Below are 18,119 nucleotides of genomic sequence, written 5' to 3'. Positions count from 1 at the left end.
AAAAATAGAACTTAAGGCACAAAAGGTTTTTTTTTCTCCATTTTTGATAGGGTGTCAGGGAGCGAGGAGCCAGACACACAAGGAGGTGCAATTAAAGGTAGGTTTATTATACAAAACAAGACAGTCTATGCAAGTCCAACAGCAACAGCAGATGACTTGGTAGAACAGTAGCCAGGAAGGATGATCGCCGGAGCCGGGGTCAGAAGCCAGGAAGGATGATCGCCGGAGCCGGGGTCAGAAGCCAGGAAGGATGATCGCCGGAGCCGGGGTCAGAAGCCAGGAAGGATGGTCGCCGGAGCCGGGGTCAGAAGCCAGGAAGGATGGTCGCCGGAGCCGGGGTCAGAAGCCAGGAAGGATGGTCGCCGGAGCCGGGGTCAGAAGCCAGGAAGGATGGTCGCCGGAGCCGGGGTCAGAAGCCAGGAAGGATGGTTGCCGGAGCCGGGATCAGAAGCCAGGAAGGATGGTCGCCGGAGCCGGGATCAGAAGCCAGGAAGGATGGTCGCCAGAGCCGGGATCAGAAGCCAGGAAGGATGGTCGCCAGAGCCGGGATCAGAAGCCAGGAAGGATGGCCGCCAGAGCCGGGATCAGAAGCCAGGAAGGATGGCCGCCAGAGCCGGGATCAGAAGCCAGGAAGGATGGCCGCCAGAGCCGGGATCAGAAGCCAGGAAGGATGGCCGCCAGAGCCGGGATCAGAAGCCAGGAAGGATGGCCGCCAGAGCCGGGATCAGAAGCCAGGAAGGATGGCCGCCAGAGCCGGGGTCAGAAGCCAGGAAGGAGTCTTGCCAAAGCCGAGTCGGTATCCAGGAGAGCAATGAGAAACTAAAAAGGAGCTTGCTGCTGTGCAACAGACAGGACACGAATGCAATGGACAGCTACAAACAGCAAACTTATATGTGATAAGCCGCCACCTCCTGTGGGAGGAGCCGCAGAGGGCTGAAAGCATAAAGGATCCCACAATGCTTTGCAGACACCTAAGATGAATGCCAGCACATGGAGCAGCACAAGCCCTGAGGAAAGGTAGGACCTTGACAGTAAGGGAAAGTTATAACCTCTGTCAGTTCATTTTTTATTTGTGACCCATGCAGAAGATTTCCTTTTTACTTCCTGTCCCATAGCCAAAACAGGAAGTAAAAAGGAAATCCCTACAAAGTGAAAGAATCCTTGGTTGTCACCAGTGTCATCAGAACTAGCATCCCTATTGGAAGATTTCCCCCTTATTCCTGTTCTGGTGACACCTGTTTTATCACTTTCGGTGATAATGGTAAACAAGACAATTAGAGAGTATGAATCTGCATAACTGGGTAACAAAAAGCAATAAAAACTGAGAGAGGACATAACCCAAGATACAGTAAGATGTGGGGAAAAAAAAAAAAAACAAGCTGAATGACGGATGTAAAACTCCATAAGCTACAGGCTCCCACACCCATGTCACTAGTATGTTGTTAGGTAAAAAGTCGTAAAAAAGAGACAAAAGCCGGCCATAGATGGATTGAATCTCAGCCAGTTCGGCAGAGACTGGTCATCCATCTATGGGCAGGCTGGTTGTACTGAAGTTGATCCATTGATCGACTTCAGTACAACCAGCCTGTCAGATTTTTTGCATTCAATTACTGTCAGCAGCTATAGCCTCTATCATTTCTGTTCTACCAGCAGGGAAGGCTCTTGTCTGAAGAACACAATAGATCCATGAGAGGAATTACCCCATCCACACTAAAACTGTGTTGATGGGGAATCAAGTGATTTTCTTTCCTGCCGTCTCTGGTGGAGGGGAAAAAAAAAATCAAATCTATGGCCTGTAGAGTTCCTAAAAGTCTTTATAATTAAAGCAATAACAAAAAATTGAAAGCACAAGCTTGCAAAAATGTGATAAAAAAATAAACATTGCAATATAGAAAATATAATATACATTCCTGTATTCCTGTTAAACAAAAAACATGTCAAGATATTATGGACTAATAGGATGTGGGGCAAAGGGGAAAATTTAGTTGTTGCCCATAACTATTACACATGGGAAATATAAAGCAGTTCCTCACTCTTCTAATGGGGCACCACTAACACTGACTGACTGTGCCCCTTGACAACAAATGTCATGTATAAAATACTAGGAAGACGACTGAAGGCCAATTCACACTAGTAAAAGCCACTTTTTAACATGTTGGCAGCTGTGTAAGCTCTAGCAGGAAGCAAGGGGATGCACATTTAGGCCAATAGGAATGCTGTGGTGGTGATGGGAAGCTTATCTGCAAGGACCGACACAACCCAAACGGGAAGATTTGTAAAGCTGCTGCAGTGATGTACAAGCACCTAAACCTGCAGCAGTTGAGCCAATATCTGCATTAATGAGCTTTGTGCGTTTTGGTTGCCTGAGGCAATCTGAAACGAAACTATTTGGAGCACTACTAAAGTGCCCAATATTACAGTCTGTAGACAGCTCCAACTTTTTTTTTTAAAAACCTTTGTTTTATTTAAAAACATACCATAGACCACAAGGGAGTACCAAGATCTCCATATAACTCAATGGGACGACAATATGATATGCTTGACTTAGAGAATATATTGCAGTACAGTAAAAATATTTACTTTGTAAATATTTTATATTTTTTAATTCCATTATACTATATATACAAAGATCAAGTATACAATGTACTCCATGAGATACGTAGCAAATTTTAGCCTTGTTTTCGAGGAACTGAAGACAATGTTTACAGTTAGGAAAGTATTTTCTAATATAGGTACAATGCATCTTTTGTTTCTGAAGGCTGCCCACATACACAGCAGGGCACGTGGCCATGCTGGCACAATGTAATTCTCCTACAGCACCTGGCACTGCCACAAGCGGTCATGTCAAATCAATGCAGAGACAAAGAAGGGGTTGCTGGTATACCATGCCAGCACCACTTATCATATGGGGAACAATAGTGGTTTCGACAGGTTTTCTAATCTAGCATTTCCGAGAAGTTATGTGCAGGTCCCAAACACGAAAAACTGTTGCCAGAACAAGCTGCTATTGACAATCACCTCATTTTTATGGATCGCTTGACAAGCAAGTTGATCTTTTTTTTTTTTTTTTTTTTTTTTTTTTTAGGAAAGATCAAGAAAAATGGTTAAACATAACCTGCTTCACATTTTTAGTGTACCATTAAACATGCAGACAGACACTTTCCATACATTAATAAAAGAACCACATAACGCCTATGCAGACAGCAAATCACATAACATGATAACATGGCAGATACACATGAAGTTTGTTTAGACTGTTTAATTTCCTTGTAAAAGTCAAGGCAAACATAATTGAGTGATTTCTCTACATTCTAAGCATTCAGTACAGCTGGAGAATGTCAGGAAAATACCACACTGCTCTGCAGGAATGTGCTCTGGAATGCACACATCTGCATCTAAAGAACTGCAAGCAAATACACCTGGTAATTTGTTTTACAACTAAATGAAGGAGTAATGTATGTAGGCAGGCTGACAGCATAAAAAAACGTCAGCACATAATCAAATTTAACTCATTCACATCAGACCACATTATACATATAGAACAAGACATTGAAAATACAGTTTCCAAAACAAGTCTAACTCTCATTTGCTAAAACAGGGGTATAATTATTTCAAAATCATTCATCTGAGAGATATTTTTTCACTAACCTGAAGGTTTTGAAGTAAGTGGGTGCTTACAATAATGAAACCTGGCTTATGAGTGCCATTCCAAGCAATAGGAAGGAAGCCTGTCTGAATACAAGTCAGTCCAATTGACATTGGTGTGGCTCAATCTCAGGAAGCTCAAAGAAGAAGTAGAAGGCCCCTTTCACATGGGGCAGACCAGTCAGCGAATCCGCTGTCCTCTATGGGCTGTAGGATGGAAACAGGTCCGTTTGCATCCGACTATCATCTGTTCCAATCCACCAGATGGATGGGGATCCGTTTTTCGCAGACAGGATCTGATGTAGGTGGGTATAAATGGACACATGCCCGTTTCACCCTCCGATCCATAGAGAGCAATGGAGCGTCCGATCGGTACCGCTTGAAAAACGGACAGGTGGATCCTATTGGTCCATTCGAGTCAAAGAGGACTGTTTATTTCCTCTATTATTGAGGTATAAACAACATGAGTAATACACCAGAATTGGTCAATTTTTCATGATTAGCCCCAGTGAATGGTATTAAAATGATATTCAGCCCTGGTTCAAAGTGGATCCGAATTCAAAGCCACGTCAGTGCGACTTCAAATACGACTTGGCAGACATCTGTGGGACTATGCAAGTCGCACCTGAAATCATAAAAATAGTGCAGGAATCTTTTCTTCAAACTGGTATGGCACTGCTAAGTATGAGTCGCACCCATTTTGAACGGTTCCTTTGCCAACAATAGGGTGCGACTTGTCATGCAATTTGAAATTGTCAAATTGCATGACAAGTTGCACCAGGGCTAAGGGTTGTGGTTTTTTTTTTCTTAAAAATAACAAACGTATCATACTTGCCTGATCTGTGCAGTAGTTTTGCACACAGCAGCCCTGATCCTCCTCGGGTCCCTCCGCTGGTGCTTGTGGCCCCTCCCACTTGCTATAGGGGAACCCAAGCAGGTTTGCTCCAAGCCATTGCTCTGCATGTCTATTCACATGGCCCCACCCCCCTCTCCTCATTGGCGGTTACTGACAGCAGAGGGAGCCAATGGCTACTGCAGCTGTATCAGTCAATGAGAATGGAGAGTCTCTGGAGAGACGGGGCTTTTGTGCATATTGCTGTATTGAGGGGGGGGAGGGGGGGGGCTGCTGCACATATTGAATGCATGAAGGTAAAAAAAAAAACCTTGAGCCTTTACAAATACTTAAATTATCTCTCAGTAAAGCCCATATATAATTCTCTTAGCATGGATGAGATGGTGTTTTATGTTAAGAAGAGACAAGTTATCACTCTTTTTGAAGAGCTGAAAATTAGGCCATGCCTCTGTAGTTCATTTTCCATGATCTGAGCACAAGCAATTTAACACCATTATCAGCCTGTTTACTCCTCCACATTCTATAAATCTACTGCAATCACTTCATCACAATTCAAAACTGACATTCCCCACATTTCATCTATTACAGTGATGACCCGACATAGCAACTAATATGAATGGCACTCTAAAATTAAACTTTTGAAGAAAAACTGTTTTTTTTTTTTTTTCTTCAGAACTCAACATGAATTTAACATCATATACACGTAAAGCCCAAGAAAAGTCCCCAGAGCTTAGTAAATGTGGTGAAGCTTCACTTTGTAAAGAATACCTAATCAGGTACAAAATATAAACAAAAATACTGATTTTTTTTTTTTCCTTGCACATGACTGGATGAATCAGCAGAGCTTTACCACACTGACTAAAGCCGGCCATAGATGATGCGATTTTTGTTCCGGTTGGTGTTAGGGAGGGAATCTCTCTCGTGGAGCTTTTGTGCTCTCCCAGTGGGGAGGCGCTGCTGGCAATAATCACATGAACAAACTGACAGACTGGCTGTACCAAAGTTGTAAAACAATCAATTAGGGTACAAGCAGCCTGCCCAAAGATTATTCAAACCATCTATGGCTGGCTTATGCTCAGGGGAAAATGGAGGACAACTGCAAAGTGCAGAGTTTGTTTGCCTTTAGTAAATCACCCCCAGTGAGACTGACCAGGTCAGTTAGATTTATGTGCAGTGGGCAGGGTGGGCAGTTTCTGGTGCCTATTTATACACTTTGTCACTGCTAAAACAGGGAAGTGGAAAACTTTGGAGCTTGTTGGTACAATGTGCATCTGACTGAATGTCCATTTCTTTGACTTCTGTTGGTCTTGGTCTAGTGAACAGCACTAGATAGGCTGGATTTATGGAAAGGCAACTAAAACCAGCCATACATGGATCATCAAATTTCACACAGGCTGGTTGTACAACAGGGACAGGCTGGTTGTACAAAAGTCGGGTTTTCCCCAAACAATTGTCAGCAGCGCTGATGAGTGTATTCTGACGGAGGCAAATTCTCCCCACAGCCATAACACATTGACTTAGTGGGAAGGATACCCTCATCCACATTGAGTGTGTGGATGGGGGAACCAGATAATATTTTTTGCTCAATTCACTGGTTAAAAAAAAAAAAATGGATAATGTATGGACATAGGGATGGACCTGCAAGTTTTTTTTCTAATTTAAGCTATTCCTAGCCTGCAAATAGTGGTGGCAGACATTTAACTTTGGAGACTAAAAAAGGTTACCTAATAATTCAATTTATAAAAAAAAATGGTTTCAACTGTGTTGGTTGTGTCCTAATAAAGTTAGCCATACATAGGAACTTATACCTGCAGAGAAAGGTCATCAAGACCTAGCCTTCTACAACTTCCAGTGCTGACAAATATTCCCTCCAATACTGAATGGCCGTAAGGCATCTGCAGAAGTATGAAAGGTGCATGGATAAATTTACCTTGTCTTTGCATGGTATGGACAACTCAGGACCTGTGGCGAACATTCACACGGGAGATCATAACTTCGTTTCAGAAAGATCTGCTGAGAGTATCAGTTTGATGAAAATAATAAAATCCTATTATCTGTGAAGCACCAAAGGTAAACTGTCCATACATATTTTTTTTCCATTCAGCCTGTAAACAGAATCCTCCATCCATATTATACAGTGAAAATGGATGAATCTCCCGCCCCATGGTTGTCAAAATACCAGAAGAGTGGCTGCATCTAACTGGATGTAGTCGGTTTTTGTTCAACAATTTTACGCTTGACTCCTTCGATTTTTAAATAGGAGGGATGTTGGGTGGGAGGCAGAGGACAGGGCACTCACCAAACAATTTTTCAGCCGGTTCTTCAGGAACTGGCTGGATTTTGTATAGTGCATTTTTTTTTATATAGACGTGATCACATAACCTCTGTCTCAGTTGTATAAAGGGGCTTAGAGAGCTGGGGGTGGAGACTGCAGGGGGGCGTTAGCAGTAGGCATACAGACATCAATACACTGATCTGAAGTCTTGGCCACTGTATGATATGCAGGCAGTGCTCCCAGCACAGCCAGAAAACTGACCACACTTGTTGGAGCCGCTTCATTGCCTAGTGGGGTCAGTTTGAAATAGGCAAGCAGGGGGATTGGGAAGATCACCTGGTATTTCACACAAAAGGAAGAAATACACATAGTGGGGCAGCACAGTGGCTAAATGGTTAGCACTTCTGCCTGGCAGCACTAGGGTCGTTGGTTCGAATCCCAGCCATGGCACCACCTGCCTGGAGTTTGCATGTTCTCCCTGTGCCTGCGTGGGTTTCCTCCGGTTACTCCGGTTTCCTCCCACTCTCCAAAGACATGCTGGTAGGTTAATTGGATCCTGACTAAATTGGCCCTAGTATGTGTATGTATGAATGTAAGTTAGGGACCTTAGACTATACACCCCTTTAAAGTTAGGGACTGATGTGAATGTGTGTGTGTATATATATATATATATATATATATATATATATATATATCGCTGCGTAAATTGACGGCGCTATATAAGTACCTGAAATAAATAATGGTACAGAATACTTATGGGATAGGTTAACGTAAAAAAAAAAAAAAAAATAATAGTAATCAAAATGTGAATTGTTTTTTTCTTAGGAGCCTGTAAACATGGTGCATACACTCAGACTGTCAGTACAGCAGTCTGCCTCAAAAACTGGCAATTATTAAAGTCCAGGAAGATCAATGAACTACGAAAGAGCCCAGCTCAGCGCCCTCACAGTTCACTGAGAGCTACAAGCCACCTGCCACGGAGGAAGACAATATTTGTAGTTCATTCACAGAAATCTGGTGGGGGACCCAAGAAGAGGAGGATCGGGCCGGTCTGTGCAATACCACTGCACAGAGCAGATGAGTATAACATGTCTGTTATTTTAATTGAAAAAAAATGTCAGACTTTAACCAAATATTTTTAACAGATCATAAAATCATAACGGAGATACTTTTATGGGTGGGTAATAGAGAGTTCAATCACCTGCTACCTTTTTATAAACACAACAGCAAATATTTTCAGCTGTCACCTTTTCCCAAAAGGCCACAACAGAAATCTTACTTTTTGCCGCTGGATACTACAATTATTTGTCTTATTTTACAATTTTGAAAATCCAATTTTGGCTTTGTACTGGCAGCAGCAGTTTGAAAGAATTGGATATTCTGCTGGAAATATCTGATTCAACTTACTAGAACATGTACACCAGAAATATCAGATTTGAGTAGAACGGTTTGGGTTTAAGATGTACTTGCTAATCCATTTTCTTTTTCCACATTAATCCTACTGTGATAATCCAACACTTTTTTTCCTTTTTCACAAAATAAGGCTAAATACTGATAAAGCAAATGTATGTACGTGTTTTTATGTGATCTTTAGAGGGGGGGACTCTCGCTGGAGCCGCAGCCTTAGAGGGAAGAGGCTGGTTGCCGGGACAACATGTTACGCGCGCATGCGCTTTATCAAGTCTCTCTTCATGCGCGCGAAACATGTTGCCCGACAACCGGCCTCTTCCTTCTAAAGCTGCGGCTCCAGCAAGAGTTCCCCCCCTCCGTCTCTCCACATCGTGGTGACGTCATCCAGGACGCTGGGACGTCGGATACACGTGGTCACTGCACTGACAGGCATTCTACTCTCCACTGCTTCCCTCTGAGCGGACGGGCCGTCCATCTTGGAACCTGGCTTTTTAAAGCCACAGGCTCGTTATCTATTTTTTGATCATATGAATTAATAAAGGCACACCTCCATATAAGGTGTATTACTTTTATCACAAAACTACACAGCGCCTGGCTCCTGTTCATACTTTCCACAAACCGTTGTGTTTTTACCATGGCAGCAGTGAGTTTTTTCCCCACTAATCACAGTTGACATATACCATTCACTTATTTCCTTTGGGCCACATCTGTGCGCTTTTATCCAGACTGTTTCTTATGAAACTGTGAATGATAAAGTACTGTCTGCCACTGTGGTAGACAAACTTGTAGTTTCAACGAGCTGTGGGGACATTGATGAGCACTCTCAGATTGTTGACATGTCCTACAACTTGCAAACAGAAAGCAGAGAGGTATGAGCTGAAAGCCTGAGGACATGTCTGCAGGAGCCCACATTGCATCTGTGATCTACTGATTGCGGTTGCAATGCTTTCCAGGCTGCTGCTGGAAAAAAATATCTGCAAATTTCTGCAAAAATATGTGCTTTCATTACTTTTTGCATACAGGTGAACTTATCCTTTAACAAAAGTATTCTTTAAAATATCCCTGGTGAAAATTAAAAGAAATTTAAATTAAATGTTTTGTTTAACCAGTTGCCGCCCGACCTATAGCCAGATGGCGGCCGGGCTAACACTATATGTCATCCTTTCTGGAACACGCCTTGCACATGCCCGCGATGCGGCACAATCTGTCACCGGCCATGTACCTCGGACACGGCCGATGACAGGTCTGTGTACCGGCCCCATTGCCAGTACCATATGACCTGCTGTGACCAATCACAGCAGGTCACATGACAGTTGTATACAATGGATGGATTCCTTTCATGCCATCCATTGTATACAAGTGTGTCTAGCTGTCAATGGCCACAGCGATCACATGCACAAGCTGGGCCAATCACAGCCCAGCTCTGTCATGTGATTAGCCGTGGCCAAATCACAGCTAATCACCAAAAAAAAACGCTGAATGAACCAATTTCATTCAGGTAAATGCTTGCTTATGGCAAAGTAATTCTTTGCTATAAGCAAATTGTGTAAGAAAAAAAATTAAAAAAAAATAAAATACTGATCACTTCTCCAATGTAGAACAATGTTACTATGGTAACTTAATACTACTTTGGTCATAGTGAAATATGAAAAAAAAAAAAATCTTAAGAAAAAAATGTATTAAAAATGAAAAATGATAATTTAAAAAAACTTTTTAAAAAATTAACAATTTTTTTTTTCGTACTGTCACCAGTCAGTGTCCCTGATCACCGCCATGCCAGTTATATGATGACTCTGTACTGCACTGGTGACAGTATGTAAAAAAAAAAAAAAAAAAAAAAAAAAAAAATTGTGAAAATCATTTTTTAATTTCTTCATTTACCGAAAAAAAAAAAAAAAAAAAAAAAAATTACAACTTCAAAAAACTCGCCATGCCCGTTATGAAATACGTCGGACTGTCTACTTTGCAAAAAGGGGTCATTTGGGGATATCTGTACTGTTCTGACATTCTTGGACCTCAAGAAATTCGATTGGTTGTCAGTACTTAAGGATTGATCAATATTCAGATATATCCCATAGTCTGTGAACTGTATAACTTTCCTACAGACTAAATAATAAATACTGGGTTATTTTCACCAAAGAAATGTAGCAGAATACATCTTGGCCTAAATTTATGAAGAACGATTATTTATTTGCAAACTTTTATAACAGAAACAAAGAAAAACGTGTTTGTTTTTTTCACAATTTTCTGACTTTTTTTGTTAATTTAGCAAAAAATAAAAGTCCCAGCAGTGATTAAATACCACCAAAAGAAAGCTCTAGTTGAGTGAAGAAAATTATAAAATATTAGTTTGGGTACAGTGTTGTATGACCGCGCAATTGTCATTCATAGTGTGACAGCGCTGAAACCTGAAAATTGGCCTGGGCAGGAAGGGGCTAAAAGTGCCCAGTATGGAAGCGGTTAAAAAGTGAAACTCTCCACATCAACAATTATTTTTAATCCTTATGCTGCTGTCTGAGCAAAACAGATAAGGTATAGTATATTATATTATACTTATTAAACTTTTTTTTTTTTTTACACACATTTCTTCAGTTGCCCCCTGGTTTCTGGCCTAGGCCACAATGATGTCAGACATTCCAGGAGTCTTCATGGGTATTGTTTTTCTTTCATTTGGAGGAGGGGTTTTCTCAGCTAAGCACACCCTCTGCCATGCATGCACTAGCAGCAGATGAATTCCAGGATATAAATGCCACATAAATCATCTGCCCTTATTGAAGATGGACACGATTCAAAATGCTGGGGGGAGGCGTATTTCAAAGTGATTTCTCAACAAAAAGCATGGAGACATGGTTGGATGAGTTTGCATCAAACACTAAAAATGATTTAAAACAGCATATTTGCTTTGTGGTGCTCATGTACAGTTTAGTTCCACTTTAAGGAATATATATGGCTTTTTAACTTTTTTTCAGTAATTTTAAAATGTTGCTAGTTCCTTAAAATAAATGCAAACGAAACACAAGAGAAACATTAAAAAGAAGTGCTGATTTAATAAAAATGTAGTGTATGAAGATCTGCTTACAATACACAGATAAGCAATTTACATCTCTACTGTGCTGATAGGCTTTATGTCCAGAAAACTAATGCAGAAACAAGCATTTTAATTCTTTGACAGATTAAAAATTCAGCACAACTACCTGTTCAATGTGCAGATGGCAAGAGCACTACATAATGATGCCTCATTTACAGAAAAGATGTAGCCTATATTTTTTCCCCCGAAAGCGGAAAAAAAAAAAAAAGAAGAATACGAAAGCCAGCAGAAAAACTACTTGGAAGGCTGAAAAAGCTGATGGACAAATCTACTGCTCTCTAAAATAGAATACTAAATATGCACCTGCTGTTTCTGCAAGACCTCACAGACTGTGCAAGGCAGAGTGCAGTAAAGGTAAAGTGCTGCTTTATACAGAAATAACATTAAAGCAAATGCTGGAGATGGGAAATGCATACATGTTCAGTATTTACAGTTCAGGCAAAAATAAAAACCCACCAATTAAGAGTATAAATCCTATGGAATAAAGAACGATGTGGCCTACCTTAAAACATTAAAAAATAAATAAATAAATAAATAATAATACATTGCTGTTGCAACTCCCTGGTTTCCCCTTACAGACTGGTATACCAGATTGTGCTTTGCTGTTTCTAAGGCATTTTAAACCTGGTCCACAGTAATCCCCCTGCATTGCCTGTGTAAAGCACTTCAATTTGGCCATTCTATCCATTAAAATATTTGCCCACCTACTGACAGAGGCAGCTACATGGTGAATATGGATTCCTAGCTAAATTTTATTATTGTGGGCCACAAGTCATACACTAAAACGAGGGAATAACCCCCCCCCCCCCCCACCATCACCTTCCTAAGCCTGCCACATGTATCACATGATTTCATGTATTATACTTTTGTTTACCTTGGCAAAAATCTGATAAAAGAAATAGCCATAATATCCTATTAAAAGCTATCAGGGGATTTAAGCTAGAAAAGGAAAACCAATTTTCAAACAGTGATTTTTCAAGCATTTTGCAAACAAGTAGTACACCTAAAAAAAACACATTAAAATTTCATGAATGCTGTGAAAACTTAAGGCTCCATGCACACTAAGATGGAAAAAAAAAAAAAAAAAAAAAAAGGATGGAAAAACGCTGGATAAAAAAAAACAAACCTCAATATTAGTGTTTTTTTGCCTGCGTTTAGCAGTGTATAGCTAGTTGTTAGAAAGCGAGCTGGCAAGCTGGCTGCCCACTTAACCACGCTATAGCCAAATGATGGCTACAGCGCAATTACTCAGTTCTGGGAGGGCGACATATGACGTACTCTCAGAACACGCACACCCGCCAATCTCCGTGATCGCTGTGTCTGGACACAGCTGATCACGTGATGAGGTAAAAGGTCAAATCACAGCGGTCTTTTACCACGTGATCAGCTGTATCCAATGACACAGCAGATCAAGGAGTAAATACAGTTGACAGTTATCGGCAGCACTTTCCTCATGCTGTTACAGCGTGAGGAAACTACTGCCGATAACGGCAGCTGTCACAGAGCAGATTGGTACTGATGATCAGTGCCCTGCAGTGCCGCCCAGCAGTGCCCCCCAGCAGTACTGCCCGTCATCATCGCCTATCAGTGACCATCATTGCTACATATCAGTGCCACCTCATCAGTGCAGCCTATCAGTGCCACCTCATCAATGCACATCAGTGACGGAGAAAAACGACCTGTTTGCAAAATTTAATAGAAACAAAAAAATTTTTTTCAATTTTTGTGCTTTTTTTGGCGATAAATTACAACCAAAAGAAAGCTCTATGCGTGTGAAAAAAAATTATAAAAATTTCATATGGGTTCACTGTTGCATGACCACGCAATTGTCACAGTACTGAAAGCTGAAAATTGACCTGGATACGAAGGAGGTATTAGTACCCAGTCGGCGAATGGTTAAACAATGGCTCATCATCAGCGGGGGGCGTTCGGGCGTGTCCCCCCCCCCCCCCAAGTTTTAAATGCTGGCAATTCTTTTGTTTACATTCAGCTGATGAATCATCTGTTGTTTAGGACTCGGTAACCAGCTTGTTAGCTTGCTCCTTAACAACCATCTATTCACTGGTTAAGGATGCCGGCTGCTACCCGCTAAGAAAAAAAACCAAACAAAACCCCGCTGGAAACTGGCACTTTGCCGCATTTAAGCACTCAGCATTTTAACCACCTCCCGCCCGCCATATAGTCCAATGACGGGCGCAAGGCGATTCTCTCATTCTGGGAGGACGTCATATGGCGTCCTCCCATTCTCACCACGCATGCGCAGCTCAGGGAGCGCACAGCACGTCGATCGGCAGTGCGCTGTGTCCGCACCGATCTACGGAATGAGCCGAAGATGTCGGCTCGGTCATGTGATCAGCTGTGTCCAATCACAGCTGATCATATGTAAACAGGGAAATGCCGGTTATCGGTATTTCTCTCCTCAGAGGAGAGGAGAGCCGGTAATCGGCATTCCGCGGAGGGGACATGTACACTGATCATCAGGACACTGATCAGTGTGTCCTGATGATCAGTGTGGCCCCAGAAATGCCACCTGTCAGTGTCCATCAGTGCCAGCTGACAGTGCTGAACAGTGCCACATGCCAGTACCACATCAATACCACATATCAGTGCCTACCAGTCAGGGTGGATAAAAATCAATGATATAAAAAAAAAAAAAAAAAAATCTGATTTTTTTTAATTTAAATCTGATTTTTTTTAAATAAATGCTTAAATGCTTTTTTAGGAAAATATATTACCATCCAAAGGTTATTCCATCATGAAATAAAGATTAGTTTTTTAATTATGTAGAATAAGGCTGTATATATAATTTTTTTGGTAAATAAATTCCATTAATCCATTCACAATGTCAAGCTCTTCCAGAGGTTTTTGTAAGATCATTGGGCAGTTTCTCTGCCTACAAGATATTATCACAGATGCTTGGTTTACTTTTGCAGTTCTCAAAACTGAATTTGACTCAGCGGAGATCACATGCCTCCACTTCACAGCAAAAATGTTATAACATGAACAGAGTTAAGAAAAAGACCTTAATCCTAACTTCTACAAACCTATGAATACAGAATCAACCCCTTCAGTGCTAAGTTTCAAGAAGTTCAGTGAATAGAAACAAAACAATATTTTTCTGATTGTTTGGAGTGGAATAGATCTGCACAAGAAGAAAGTGAAACTAAGTGTGAGGAGGAAGGGGCTGACAGTCTAAGTTTCTTAAAATATATATATTTTGTTTAGCCAAATTAGTTAACAAACATGGATGTTTGTTTAAGCAAATAACATATGCTGTAATGTTATTGTTTCAGTTGAATAAATCTATTTAAATTGTTATTAAGGTAATGATTATTTTTCTCCTTCCTAAGTACAACAGAAAAGTTGTCCAAATATGAATGATTAACCTATTAAACTGGGGATAAAAAAAACTAATATGAAAAGTTGTTATTCTAAAAATCTTCATCTACTTACATATTAAAGTTATACCAGCAAGAATTAGTCTATGTAGAAAACTAGGATTTAAATCAAGCCTTACTGACTAGTGATTTAAATCATGATTTAAATCAAATCCACCCTGCTACCAGTGCACATCAATGCCACATATCAGTGCCCATCTGAGCTGCTTTTCAGTGTCGCCCATCAGCGCTGCCAGTCAGTGCCGCCTATCAGCGCTGCCAGTCAGTGTCGCCTATCAGTGCCGCCAGTCAGTGCCTGCCATATATCAGTGCTGCCTTTCAGTGCCCATCAGTGCCACCTACCAGTGCCTCCAGGAAGGGGGTATATGTGCCCTGTAAGCGGTTAAGCTTAAAAACACCTTTAGAATAAAAGTGTGCATGAACACATAGAATAACACTATTTGCTTCTAGAGGCAGCAGGAAAAAAAAAAACCTCAGCTGCTGCTAGGAACTATATAATATGAGGCCCTACCTAAACTTTCCAATAAATTCCTATCCAACGAGGCAGTGCCTTGCACTATATAGTTCACTTGAAGGGGCTGCCTTGTGCAAAAAACACTCCAAAAGGCCTCCTTTTCTGCAGTGAGCCTTGCACATTTTTGAAATGCGCTTTTTTTTTTGCTCATTTTGTCACGCAACTGCTATCCATGTTTGGGGTACCATTAGGAATTAATGGCACTGTAAGAACGATAATCATTTTAGCACATTTCCATAACACCAAGGTATGAATTGGGCCTTACTGTAGAAGTCTGCAAATATTTAACAAACCCTTTGGAATGACACATTGTTGCCCGATTGTCCTAGAAGTACCATTGGTTTCATATTATCCTCTCTAAAAGTGCTAAAAAAAGGTTCCTACAGGTCCCAACAAGTATAAGTGCTCATGTACACTGCAGCTGCTAAAACTGACATTCAGGAGTTGTTCAGTGTTTTTTTCAGCAGCCCCTGAACTCTCCCTAATGGTTTCCTATGTGTTCATGTACACATAGTAGTTTACAGGCCGTTGAGTTTACAGTAGTTTTTTGAATGCACCAAACTTGCATTCAGGAGTAGATTTTACTGGCATTTCAAACACCATACACGGTTAACCGCATTTGTTTAGAAGCGTTTTTGTAACTGTTCCATATCCAGATGCTGTCCAGAGTCTTTTTTCATCATCAGAAATGCATGCAATGCATTTTCCATGTATTCAAATGGACCTAGTACACCAGTGCAGTCAGTTCCAGGTTTCGCGTGAAGGAAAAAAAATGGTAGAACGTGCCGCATTATGCTCATGATGGGATCCATAGTGAATACAACCAGAAAAGACAGGTCATCTCAACACATACTGCTCTCTCTGCTTCTGCTCTATTTCTCTTAACATGTCTGAAATCGTTAATGATTTACTATTTTTCAGTGCATTCGGGAAGGTCTCCTGAGGTTATCTTTTAAAAAGGTTTCTAAACGCAAACGTGAATAAAAACGGCTAAACTGACGTTTTTTTGACCTACATTTTCCAGCAGTCAGTTTCTATTGTTCAGAACAGTTTTCCAAACGCCTTGTGTACATGAGCCCTAACAAAACCAGTATATCATATGCAACTTAGAATAGTGAGCCTTTATATGTGGAATGGTTTCTTGAAATTAGGACAGGACTTTACAAGTCTCAAAACAAAAAGACCTTTAACCCATATTTATGTATGAACACAAATAGTTGCAAATATTTTTTTTTCTCAAATATCCGAAATGTGCTAACAGAGAACATTTACACAGTCTAGCCATTCACATGATTTCACAATGGAGTCACGCAGGGCTGAGGACTCTCTACATTGCCATGTGAAAGTGGTGATCCAATTACCAAGCACCAACCTTGTCGCATGGATTGAGTCACATACTCCTCTATACCAGAAAGTACCAGGCATTTCTTTGACTCTTGAAATTGAACAGGTTAGTACAGGACCTAAAGAAAGGCCAGGATGTGAGGCTGGGGAGGAGGGCACTAAAAGTAGTTTTTTTTTTGCCCTCTATGGGCAAAGCACGGTTTGCTTCAAACTTGCAAGACTGGTAGATGTCTGCCTGAGAATAACGGACAATAAAATATCTGTCTGCATTCTGCAGTGCCAGGAACCCACATTATTTTATATGCGACTTTCTCAATGGACTGAACAGAGAACACACAGTTTACTTAACAATTGGAAAATTCATATAAGTTGCAAAAACAGCCCTAACCTGCCTGATCTTCATCCAAATCAAAGTTATTGTTGAGATAATAGCTGCTTTTCCCAAGGCAGAAAAAGAAAGCATTGATGACTTTAGCCGACATAGGAAAGACATTCACTTATAAATCAACACAGTTTTCAAATCTCAAAAAAACAACAAAAAAAAGGAAATGAATTTGCTAGACCAGTCTTTCTTAAGGAGGGTTCCACCAGAGGTTGTTAGGGGTTGGTTTAGCATGGAGAAGTAAGCAGTGGTGGATTCACCTCCTGCCTGATGTGCCTTCATAGTTCAGGTTCCCACGTTACTCGGCAGAGCTACTGCCGTTAAACTAGTGGAGCTTCTACTTTCACATCTCAGATAACACTGATCGTGTTAGCCATCTGCAAGGAGAATTATTCACACTGAACACTAATTTTAATAAGCATTCTTTCCACTATTCTAAAGAGCATTCTGACTACCAATGTAAGGGTGGCCATCTCTTTTTAACCACCAGTGCAGTTTGGCTATTGCAGCGATCTTCAGGTATAATATTTTAACGGGTTCTCTGCGACCCAAACATTATTTCAATGGTTCCTTTAAGGTAAAAAATGTTGAGAAAGGCTGCACTTGATAAGTAAGTTAATTATAATCAAGAAGTTAACCTTACAGAGGTTTCAACTAGGAACTGGATATTTGGTTGTCCACACCCCATGTTCCCTCACCCTCTATACAATAAAATGATAAATGTTTGATCGTTCACAGAAAAGCACTGCTTACCTAAAGACTGGTAAAGCTCTGTCATTTTGGGATGATCCCAGCAGGTTGTTTGCGACTCATGGCTAGAAGAAAGGAAAACAGTTATCAGATTATGTATTGCATTTAAAAAGACAAGTAAAGCTTTAATTGAAAATTCGTTAACCCTCCCTCCATAGCCCTCTAACTCATTCTAACCTAGACCCCCCACGTGTTTACTTCCCTCCATTCTGCTCCTTTAAATCTGCAGCCTCAATTAGTGTTTACATCCTCGGGTACAATATCTTCCCACAGTAACACCCCTTTCACTTTACTATAGTAAACAGTCAAGGAAAGTTAAAACATCAGAAGGGTGGGCTTCTAGCTTTAATAAGGTAGGAAGCCTGGGGACGATGGGTGAGCAACCTTTTAATTTAAGCTGAACCTGTCCTTTAGCTAAATGTCTAGTCTGAGTATACTGCATGGCTTGTACAATGTGTAT

The 18,119-nt window shown here is 40.9% G+C and overlaps 1 protein-coding gene across 1 annotated transcript in view; it reads right to left on the bottom strand.

Annotated features, from left to right (window-relative positions):
• Positions 1–18,119, bottom strand: part of DMD (dystrophin) — a 2,676,943-nt gene that overhangs the window by 237,111 nt on the left and 2,421,713 nt on the right. The window contains exon 62 of the mRNA XM_089653005.1: positions 17,663–17,724. Within this exon, the coding sequence (XP_089509131.1) occupies positions 17,663–17,724 (62 nt within the window). The remainder of the gene's footprint in view (positions 1–17,662; positions 17,725–18,119) is intronic.

This window comes from Staurois parvus, unplaced genomic scaffold (assembly GCF_062004578.1).
Source record: "Staurois parvus isolate SC_StPar_1 unplaced genomic scaffold, SC_StPar_1.0 ptg000696l, whole genome shotgun sequence".
NCBI lineage: Eukaryota > Metazoa > Chordata > Amphibia > Anura > Ranidae > Staurois > Staurois parvus.
The sequence above is the reverse complement of the archived record's forward strand: the minus strand, read 5'-3'. Positions and strand labels throughout refer to the sequence as shown.